The sequence below is a fragment of the Rhagoletis zephyria genome, unplaced genomic scaffold (assembly GCF_001687245.7).
Source record: "Rhagoletis zephyria isolate East Lansing unplaced genomic scaffold, Rhagoletis_zephyria_1.1 Rzeph_scaffold_14542, whole genome shotgun sequence".
In the NCBI taxonomy this organism is placed as follows: domain Eukaryota; kingdom Metazoa; phylum Arthropoda; class Insecta; order Diptera; family Tephritidae; genus Rhagoletis; species Rhagoletis zephyria.
The window spans coordinates 1,991-14,178 of record NW_016171611.1 but is presented as its reverse complement, the minus strand read 5'-3'; the positions used below and the strand labels follow the sequence as shown (position 1 = coordinate 14,178).

The 12,188-nt window shown below is 34.3% G+C and overlaps 1 protein-coding gene across 1 annotated transcript; it reads left to right on the top strand.

The window, feature by feature from the left end:
• Window positions 1–67: 67 nt before the first annotated feature.
• LOC108378620 (uncharacterized) lies at window positions 68–2,210 on the top strand (the record flags this gene model as incomplete). The annotated part of the gene is made up of 2 exons (XM_017634927.1): window positions 68–237; window positions 2,013–2,210. Coding segments are annotated over 2 exons (368 nt in total), but the record flags the coding sequence as incomplete, so codon positions are not given.
• Between the last annotated feature and the right edge of the window lie 9,978 nt (window positions 2,211–12,188).

Sequence of the window (12,188 nt, the reverse complement as noted above, 5' to 3'; positions counted from 1 at the left end):
TCCTTCAAAACCAAACAATTTACTTTTATCCTGAAAAATTTTATAAAACCTTTTTTATTTGTTTCAGGCTCCCTCGAAGGTGCATCAAAACGTTTCTTCACAGATTTCTTGCAAGACTTGCCTACACCCGGCACTGGGGGACCCTCATTCGATACAACTGTGCAAACGAATATTACGGGTTTGGTCGGCAAAACAGTGAAGCTTACGTGTCGCGTAAAGAACTTAGGAAATCGAACAGTAAGTAGAAAGTTATATCTATTTGTGTAACTATAAATCATATAATATAATTTAAAAAATCTGCATTAAGCACTACACAACTACCATTAAATCAGTGTGCCCGCCTTAAAATGATATGACTGCCATTTATTTATAATTTATTGGAATTGTTGTACTTATTTGATGTATAACCTTTGTGAAAACACAAGATTCTAAGGTAGCGGCCATCGTGAGAAAGTAGTAAGATATGCGTTCGACTACTCTTTAGGACCCAGATTTTATTTATTCCCTAGCGAAAACCTTGATGTGTGTATCTGCCCTAAAATGGCTTCTAATAAAAATCAAACCGTTAGAAGACGACTGCAATGGTGGACACACACAATCTATCTAAGCTCTCTGCCACTTTCTGGACTTCCACTTTGCCATAAAAATCAATCGATTTGCTTAAATTAATGCGGCGGACTGCCTTTTGACAAAATATGTCTGAGGTCTTAATAACGCTAAGTAGGAAATAAAGATTAAATAATTGATTAAAATATTGCTGTTGTTTACTTTTAATTTTTCCAATTTATTCCTGTATGATTTCATTGTAGGAAATAAGTTCCGGATTTGATCTACACAAGTCGTTGTAAAAGTTGAAAAAATTAGTATTCTACTCCAATTTACAATTTTCAAGCCCATTTTGCGGACTGAATATGAATATATTTTCGCAGAGAACCAGGAATTATTTTCTAGACTAAGGTATTAAAATAGCTCCTTTTTAAGACCCATACAATTTTCGTATCACACATTTTGTGTTTTTCGACCCGCCCTAATGTACATATGTATACATATATTTCGTTTTGGTTTCAAAATCTCAAAAATCTCAAATTCTATTTAACGGTGTAGTTTTGAAATTATACGAGTAAATTTGAATAAGTCTAATACTTCTAGAATTTATGACTGCATATGTATTAGGGTGGTCCTAAAAAATATCTATATCTAAATTTTGTGAGGGGCAAACCTCGAAAATGTTAGACAAATTTTTAGGAGTCACTACGAGGATTTGAACAAATTCACAACATCCAAAAAATTTTGACTTGAAATCGGAAAAGTTTTACATATTATGAACAACGAATAATATTATGAAAACTTATTTTTTATAGAAGCACTAACTGTTGTCAAAATTTTGTCGAATTTTCGCGATCTAAAAAAATTTTTTTTTAACCCTGATGGCGATCCCCAAATTTTTTTTTTATTTATTTTGTATCATCAAATGAAGGGGACTTCTTTATTTTGTACGTAGAAAAAAATATAGGTGTGCCCATGATGTTGATATTTTAAGCACCACCCTAACACACATGTATGTATGTACAAATAGTAGTTTTTTTCAAAATTAACATCACTGCCTTAATGATTTCTTTCTGAATCATATAATTAATCTTCTTCATGCCAAGTACGAACCAATGCTGACACATACCCTAAAACAACCCCAAGAATGTGCTTCGCTCACAGCGCCGGTGTGAGTATTTCCGGCCAAATGCATTTCATTGTCCGCGAAGAAGGGAAACTTACTTAATTACTTAATTGCCAAGCAGAGGTAGCAACAAAGAAAAAAGTTACAAAGCATGGCAACTACAAAGTTCTCATAATTCGGATACAATAAGCTAAAAAGTAACAATTAAGCGCAAAAACAAAACTATGTAAGTCAAACTTTTCAAAGGGCGCCAAAAATTTTGAGTCTGAGGAAGTAGGCAAAATTGTAATGATTGCATTGCTTATTGTTAAACTTAAATTTCTTTGTCATCCAACTAAAGTACAGGCTTAATAATAAGAAATCGCACCACACAAAAGTCGCATCCTGGGAGCGTATCCGAGAGCACAGCATGAACACTGCGGATTTCGAATTGTTGCCGGAGTGCAAGTTGGCTGTTGGTAGCGCTGTTGGCAACGGATATGTAACAACAACAACCAGTCTGACGCCACGGCGCACTATGGGACTACAGCGGCCAAAAGTAGTAAAAACAGATAAGCGAATTCTGAAAAAATAATTACGCAGATGCATAGCAAAATATCCAGCTAACCCAAACCAAAAAGAATTTTGGATGAAAATGCATATTTGCGAGCTTAAAGTAGGAGCAATGCGAAAAAATAAATTTGTAAGAAAAGATTTTCATTTTGTCGCAAGTAATTTGAATTCATTTTTCCACTTGTGCGGATATATAAAAAGCCAATCTGATTGATGAGCAGTTTTTGAATATATCTGTGGTCAAACATTGCTTTAAATTTTTATACATCTTTTGAAATGTATAAAACAGTTTACCTTAAAATTCGACATAATTTTGTGAGTGTAAAATTTTTCGAGTGCTTAATTTAAAAAGGGATATTTAAAAAGGACCTAGGAGGCGAGCTAAATTATACTTAGGACAAGTAAACATTAAATATGTGTGTCATATCTCAAATAGTTCCAGCTGCGAGGAACTGCGAGTTCAGCTTCTATTCTTCCTTTTATAGACCCATCTCCTGTAAAATTTATTGAATTTTTATTGTAGAGCAAAAAGGAAATGAAAGATATGCAATATAAAGTGGAAATTAAAGAAGGTTTAGATATTAATGACTCGCCAATCTATTACTCCCAATCAACGTTCAGCCAAAAATGGACGTTTCTCTGGACGGGATCCGTTTTCGATGACAGGAGTCCTGCTTGCCTTAGCTCAGCTTTTGTTGTATAAAATGTAGGTAAAATTGAAAGTTTCAGTGTAAATACATATCGTGCACATAATTTAATTTGCAGGTATTGTAAATGTTTTCGCTTTGTCATTTTTAAAATGAAGAAATAGAATAAATGTGCCTGTTCATTTTCTCCAAAATCCATAAAATTTAGTACTTGGAGCCAACAAAGCTGAGTAGGAGGTGAGCGCCTTAATAAGAAGCTCTTTATTATGTTCCAAATTGGAAAATTTAGGCTTAAACGAGCAGGGCACACCGAATTTCATAAAAAAAAAATTTTTTAAATTGCGCCTGTTTTTCTAGAATTACTGGACGATAATCTAAACCGATTTTGACGATCTTTCAGATTTAAGCTTTTCTCATTAAAACCAGCATATGCTCTGAATTTCATCAAAATCGGATAACATTTACTATTTCCGCCCACAAGAGTTGTGGGCGTGGTAGCGCGTTGAATTTTACAATTTTCCACAGTTCATCATTCCTAAGTGCCGAACAGCCCATATACGAAATTTCGGCGAATTTTTAGTACGGTTACTACTTTTGGCCGCAGCTTATATGGGGACGTCCCACTGTGCGGCGCAGCGGGATTTATTATTTGTCCATAGTTTGTGACTGCAGTACTAGTGCTGGCTGGCATTATTTTAGAATCCCTACAGTGTGATGCATATCTATGACTAAATACAATATTTGTCAACTCACCCGCCCAACACTGATATGGGTAGAGTTGCCCCCCAAAACGTTGCACATTGGCATTTAAAGTGTTGACAGGCGAAAACACTTTGGTAAAAGTTTTAATTTCATGCGTAAATTGTTTGCGCTTTTTACTGGTGCTGCTGGAATAGTTAAATATCCACTTTTGTTGGTGTTTTTTTTTTTTGGAGAAGCATTTTGGTTGCTTTTGTTAACGATAATGCAAAAACTGTCAAATCGTCAACAGCGCGCGCCAACAACTTTTAGTTAACAAAATTGTATTTAAATCTGTGCGTCTGTGTGTATGTACTACTTACGATTTCTGCCTTTATTGTTGCAATTTGCTTATTTTTACTGAAAATGCGGAACACTGAAATATTTTGGGGAATTTTTTTTTTGTTTTTTTTTGTTTCCTCCGTTCACTTTCACTAATTCACCCGTCGGTTTTTCATTTTGGAAAATATTTGTTTGTCAGTGCTTTTTTCATCCTTCTTTTTTTTTTTTGCTAGTGTCTTTGTTGCTTTGCATTTTGCAACGGCATTCGAAATTAATTAACTGTAGGAATTTTTGAGCGTACAACTATATGTATATGTATACGTGCCATGAAATGGGCCGAGTTTTTTCGCTTCACTTTTGCATAATATACAATTTTGCAAAAACAAAAAATAAGTTTGAAAGCGGCGGGAGGTGAGGATGTACAAGTAGGAGGTTACACTCAGCTATTAACTAGTAAAGTTGTGGGACGTACACAATGTGCGAGCAGTGCAAAGTAGTTATTTGGGTCACTTGTATTTTTCGTCTAACACACACTAGTAAGTAAGTACGTGTGTGTGTGTGTGTGTTTTTGTGCTTGTGCACGCAATTATGTGAAAGTGAATTAAAGTTGAATGAGCGCGAATAGTTGTTGGCCAACAGGGCGTTCAAAAATGGGTGGATGGGTGCACTTAAACGTTTCTGCTTGCTATTTTGCTCGCTTTACAAAGTGGATTGGCATAATTGAAAATTGTGCTTTGCATTACATCCGGTATAGAAGAGTATAGAAAATGTGATGAAAATTTGATTTTTTTTTGCCTTTAATAAAGCAGTGTTCTACTTTTTTAATGTTCTTTGTGGAATTAGCTGAATTAGGTTGGGGGGTTTTTTTTTGGCTTTCAGCTTTTGGTGTTTCTCCAAGTGTGGGATACAGCTGAAAGATTGAGTTAGCTTTGAGATTTAATGGTTTTGAAATTAATTTATTTTTTTTAATAAATATCTCCTCAGATATCTATGAAGTAACGAATACATAAAGTATCTAAGATTGGCGTACAATACCTCGTATCCGGAAATGGACAAACAAAGTGATTTTCCTAGAAAAATTTGCTACTAAATAATCTTATTATGTAACTAAGTATGTACTTTTTTGGTTTAGTACTTACAACTAAGTTTAAAGACAAGGTTTATTATAACCTGACGGGTAAATCGCATAGATTTTTTTTTATTGAAGCATCGTTATGTCATTGTAATGAAAAAGCCACAGAAGAAGTGAGGGGATAGAGGGGTGATATGGCACTATTAAGATTAAGGTTAAAATTAAGATTAAGATTAATTCAGATCAAGATCAAGATTACTAATAAGATTAAGGTTAGGGTTACGATTAAGGTTGGGAATAAGATTGAGATTAAGATTGAGATTAAGATTTAGATTGACACTAATATTAGAAGATGGAGACTAAAATTAAGATGAAGGACTTAGAATAAGATTGAGATAAAGATTAAAGTAACGATTTATATTAAGATTAGGGTTAAGACTACGATTAGGATTAAGACTAAGAATAAGATTGAGATTAAGATTAAGGTTAGGATTAAGACTGAGATTAAGTTGGAGATTAAGATTGATATTAAGCTTAAGATTAAGACTAAGAATAAGATTGAGATTAAGATTAAGATTAAGATTAAGGTTATGGTTAAAACTGCGATTGAGCTTTATATTGAGATTAAAATAGAGATAGAGATTATGATTGCGATTACGATTGAGATTAATATTAAGATTACGATAAAGATAAACGTTCTTTAAATGCAGAAAAATACTAATCAAATACGGGAAACTATACGGGTAATAGTAAAAAGTTTCACTTCAATCGCGCCTGGCATCCACACACAACTTCTTTTGACAACTTATACGTAGCGTTTGTGTATTTAAACATGTTAAACGCCTTGTAACCATTACTCAGTATCAAGAGAATAACTTTTGTTCGGAGGGTAAGACTTACAAAAAAATTTATTCTTTCGGTTAAAAATATTTCAAATGCTCTTATAGTATATGAGAAAACCCGTGGAGAAAAATCAGCTACTACTTAACGTAACGCTTTCAGTACGAGGGAGAATGAAAACAGGCCTCTTTATATTGAATATTGAAGAGTTCCCCCGAAAAAGAGTGTTACCTTAAACAAAGTGTACGTTTCACACGTATCTTTTGAGAATAGTCTTTGAAAAGTATTCTGTATTTTGATCCATCGATCACGTCCTATATGTTGTCGCGTAAACTTTCCTACAAAAATTACAATTTTACTTTCGCTGCTTCAGAGTATGCGTCACCATATTTACCTTACAAGTAAATTTTAATTGTTTAGGTTAAGTTATGATGGTATAATTGCTTACATTATCAAAGAGAACTTCGATTGCTATTTAGGCAACACTACTGCAATGCCCTTCTAACGTTTAATAAAACAATGCCTAAGCCTTCACCGGTTATTTGGCAAATTAATAGCCACTACAAGAGACAGTAACTGCGACAAAAGCATCGCCAACAACATCATTGAGACGCATCAATTGTGCAATGACAAATAGCGCGAGAGACCAAATAGTCATTGTGCATTGCTATTTCCACTTACCACTTCTCACATTTGCTAAACTGTGCAATGGAAAATGCGGGCAATTATTGATCGTAGTACAAATGCATTGCAAATAAATTGTTTCACCAATTCCGGACCGTCAAAGGATGCTCAACAGGCTACACTTGAGCTCACTTCAACACGCATATCGCAGCATTAATTGTCTATGTTGTCTATTCATTTCACTTGTGGCTGATTATATCGCAAACACATTTCCGGGTAAAAGCAGTTAAATGCAAGGTGAATATTGAACTTGATAGCTAAAGCTCGCCATATATATGTATACACACACGCCTGTAAACTCAAGACTAAATCAATCAGGAATTGCTAATAGATTGGCGTGTTTCTTCCATGCGGTTTCACAGCGATAATAATTGTACAAAGCAATTGATTGGAGATATGATACATACATTATGTATGTATGTATGAACATTTTGACGGCTGAGTGAAAGATCGATTACAGAACCTATTCGAAAATTTGATTGAAAAAAGCTCATCACAGAATTTCGCTGAAGAATGCTCTACCTCAGCTGCCGATTCAAAAACGCCCTATCTCAACTGAAAATATATTGAACATTCATATGTTGAGATAGGAAGTCTATAAAAAAATTCTGCGATGAGGCATTTTGAATTCAAATTTTGAAATAGGGTGTTTTCGAACTGGCTGCCGAAATAGGTCGATCGTCCACTCAGCCGTCGATATATTCATATATGTAGTATGTATGTATGTATGTATCATATCTCCTATCAATTGATTTGTACAATTATTGTCGCTGTGAAACCGCATGGAAACACGCTAATCTATTAGCAATTCTTGATTGATTCAAATAGTTGAAATTAAATGCGGACAGTCGACTTGCTGCTTGCATACAATTCAAACTGAACAGTTGAGAGCACACCTATATGCCTGGCTGCAGCTGAGCGTGGAAAGACGGTCGGGATTCGAGTCCCAATAGAGAGGAAACATGTGAAAAGGATGATACATTTTTTTGTGACTTTGAAATATGAAAAAGCATCTATGAAGTGCAGAACGAAAGCATATTCAAACAAAACTTTGTTTAAGCCAAATATATTTACATACACATAGGACATTGCCTTGTTAAATAAATGAATTCGTTGCTGGGGAAAAAGTGAGAACTTGGATTATTTATCATTGAAAATAAAGAAGTTTATGAATTAGTTTGAAATTAGTTTAATTTCCTGCAGGGATGTTTCGCATTTTGGTGCTCTTCTTAATTAAAGAAACAATTTGTGTCTTGCATGTGTGAAACGCAGAACGAAAGACTATTCAAAACAAGAAAAACATATTGACTTTGCAGTTCTTTAAGCCAAATGCATTTTAAAGTAGTTGCTTCTTGCTCACAAATCAAACTTAACATTCGAAAGCACATTTAAGTGTCTGCCTATGGCTGAGCATGCAGGGATGCTTGCTGGTAAGCAGGGATCACACGATTTGTTCATTTGTACATATTTTTTAATGTTCGATAACAGAGAGGGGTGTTATCTAAAAATAAGGAGTGCAGATCACATATATGTAATACTCCTATATTGGCAGTAAGAGCTAGTACCGTCCGAAAACACTACAGTACAGATATATCAATAAACACGTACGAAAGAAAAGGAACACATACGTTTATAAATAAACATGTACACAACACATATACAAAAACGGCACTCAAGTACACAATACATTGACAAAAACGGTACTAGACTGTCTCGCTTTGATTTCGGAATGCTTACACATTGAGAAGCTAGCTTACTGCCAATATAGAAGTATTACATATATGGCAGCTCAATAAACATTTTTCAAAGAACACCACTCTGTAACTGTGAAAATGTACAAATCTGTACAGGAGCTGGAAAACTATCGACAGTCATGGCCATCGTTAGTTTCGAGAGTCGATAGCCACAACCGTCGATAGTATCGAAAATGTCGGCACTACGATAGTACTACAACAACAACAACAGAGACAACATGTGAAAATAATATTTTTTTTTGTGTCTTGGAAATATGAACAAGCATCTGCGAAGTTTAGAACGAAGCGTTTTCAACGAAAAACTGGATTAGAAAAATTTCATAATCTTTTTGGTTTCAACGTTGACGATTTTTTTTTTAGCTGTGAAACGTAACTAAATTTTATTTATTAGTTATTTATTGTAATATAAGAAAATCGATTTATATAGTTTTTGTAGCATCGCTGCAGACAACAGAACATCAAAAAGCGTTTCGCAACCATATGTGGCACTTTTCTGGCCAAATATTTGGCATTGCACACTTTTGTGGAGAAAATGTGTCCGAAAAATTACCGAAAATTGAATTGGAAAACGGATGAAATATTCGAATTTTATGCGGAATTTTCCCGGCTTCCAATACTCATATTTGGTTGGCTGGTATTGGCTATGTAATGCTCAATTCTTCTATACTTAAAGCTATTTTTCAGTATGGCATGAGATCACACAGTTATCACGGCTTATGATTAATAATAATAACTAGTGCAGTCGCATGGCATTAAAATGCCCAAAATTGAATTTAAAAACCCTAAATACATTCCTAATGTTTAGTCAGAGTTACAAGCGATCCAAGTGCCATATTTCTTTTAAATCCGTGCAGCCATTTCTGAGTGAAGAGAGGTCTCTCTTAATGAGACAAAGAAGTTACTAATTAAACGATAAAGGTTTATCGCACATCTACAGGCTTAGGTGCTTAATTTGACCTCTTATTTTTGAAATTCGAAATAACGGTGCAAATCTAATAACTATCACAAAAAATCTCTTCTCGTCTAATAAACATATATACTTAGTTAGATCGATATGACTTTACGCAAAGGTGGCCAGCCTAATCAAAGATATTTCTAAACTAAAGATTTAAAAAATTTATTTCGATTGACATATATATCTTCATATTTCATAAAACTTGTGTAAAGGTTCGACTTTTCAACAGGTGGAAGTAAAGAGTTGTCAAACCCATTTCGATTGATATCCACTCTTTAATAATTCCTTTACCTTATTAAATAATTTAAATTTAACTTTTGAAACAGATGGAAACCATCTCGATACCCCCTAAGAAACAAAGATTTTTCGGACCCCTCTTCCAACACCTCAAAAATATTATTAGTGTTCAAACAAAAGATTTCTTAACACTATTTCGTTTGACATCCATATTTTGATATTTCAGTTAACTTGTGTATAAGTGAACTGAATTCGGTATTTCAAGCAGATGGCAACCCTCTTCAAAATATTTTCAAACTACTAGATAATTAATTTTTTTTTAAATATCTGAATATATTTTTCTTTTCAAAAGTGTAAAACCTTATTGCCGTCCAAGTCGTTTAATTTGACATCCCGTTTCTTGGTTATTAAATACTAGAATTTAATTGTTCAACGGGTGGCAACTCTTTCCGAAAAAAGTAAAACCAGTTTGCGCATCTACAGGATAAGCGCTTTATTTATTATAGTTATTTTCATGAAACATTTTTTTCACTAATTATTTATAAAAAATACTACAGTTCATTTTGTAATATAAACAATATAAAGCAAAGCTTCACACTTTATATAAAGTTCATAAGAATGCAATCAAAAATTTAAAGTTTTTATTCAGAATGTCTAGAAAATTTTCGAATATGCAGTTCTCTGGCCACTCAATTTTAGTCAGATGAAGTGCAAGTTTCAATCGGCTTAAAAATCACGTTGGTTTTATAGATTTTTTTTCTCTACAAGTTGTAAATTTGGGCAAAGATTTTGAAAGTTCAACTCAGTTAACTGGAATGTTCAAAATTTAATGGCATCACCCGTTTTAACAGATTGGCTCCGGTTTTTGAGATAACCGTACTTGAAAGTTTGATTAAATTTTAACTACTTTTTAAATAACTCCCTCAGTTTTGAAGTGATTTTACCAAAATTCTTCAAGAAATTTTACTATTTTGCTTTTTACTTTTTCGAGCAATATATCGGTAGCTTAGAATTCCAATTTAAAAATTTCACAAATGAAGAAAAAAATTTGAATACAAAATTATGCCTGCTTGAATCAAAGCAAAACTCCATACGAATCAGAGGGATTCGATATTTAATAAATGATTTCGTACTATTTTAGCCTTATCGAATTTTCGGAGCCTCTTTTGGACTTAGCAAATTTTCCTTTCACTGAATATAAACGAGACAATATAAAACAAGGACCTTTGTCCTTTTCGAAAGGATGCATTTTTAATTTCTCTAGCCTCCAGTTTCAACATATGAGTTTTCACAAAAAGTGGACTTAGCAACTTTTTACTCTAAGCTAGCGATATAATGAAAAATATTTCTTCCGATTTTTCTTGAAAACTGCGAACGGCTCTTAAATTTTAATATATTGTACATGTTAATCGATTATATTTTTAATAAATGTAAAAATTCTTGTATTATTATAAATTTTCCCCTGCAAAGCATTTCTTCCAGCTAACGGCTTTATTTTACTTCACAACCAATTTCATCGGCCACACATTTGCTACAAGCAAGGAAACATAAACCGCAATGATTTGCATTGCAATTCACATTTCCATTTTCCCTCAATTCGCACGAGAATACAACAAATACAATAACGCACATAGATATTGCCAGCGGCTGCCTCGACACAAAGGGCATTGTAAGCCTTACCGCATTGCGTGTTTTAGGTGCTGCATCGGTTTTTCACCTGACGCTTTTACATATTTATTTCTGTGTGCATACGTACTTATGTATGTATGGGTTAAGCTCCACTTGCGACTGTGTGGCTCCAATAAGCGCAGGTGCTAAGCGTGTGAGAAACTCCCAGTCGGACTTGGTTGCTTTCAAAATATACTTATAGCACGATTCATTTTCCACTCAGAAGTAGTTCCAAAAATATTAAGTCGCTTTTTATACATGCATGCGTGAAACACAGCACGGAAGGGTCGGGACATACAATTTTTGATTTTTTTGTTTGTTTTTTCTTAATTATATCTGAAAAAGCAACTGTGAAGTGCAGAAGAAAATTGCATTCAAACGAAGAAATCTCCAATTATAAATCGACTGGCCCATAACCAGATAATAACGAACAATTAACCACAATAGGAATCTTACGGTAAGTTCTTGGACCGGTGAAACCATTGGCAGAGGAATTCCGAAGGATTAGTCCTAGTAACAAAATGGACTATCCGAGGGCTACCGAAGGGTGAGTCCGAATCGCTGTAGGGTACAATTATATAGGTAAGTATATGGATATGTGTGTGTGTGTGCTCTCGCATACACATGGACATATGTGCGTTGAAATATGCAAATGCCATCGTTACCGTGCTGATGCCACTCTGCCACTCTCAACTGACCACAATCGACATTTGCATGCCACATTGGCGACAGCAGCTCGACGACGACGACGACGGCAACAAAAGCTATGCCAACTGCAACACTTCAGCGCGCAGTTCGAGAATTGGAAAATTGTTAATGTTTGTGCGACTGTATGCGTACGAGTGTATTATCTGTAGTTGTACTTGTTGTTGTTGTGTTAATAGTATAGGTTGTTGGTTATTGCTTTTTGTTGCCATACTCAGCACGACGTGGTAGAAATGTCCGTATTCAAATCACTTGTAAATTTTTGTTGCTGGAAAAAGGCATACACAAACTCAAACCAACAGCAAATCGCTATTCTGTGGTTTACCTACAAAAACAACAGTAACAACAAATGCAAGAACTGCGAAGGAAAAGGGGGAAAAGT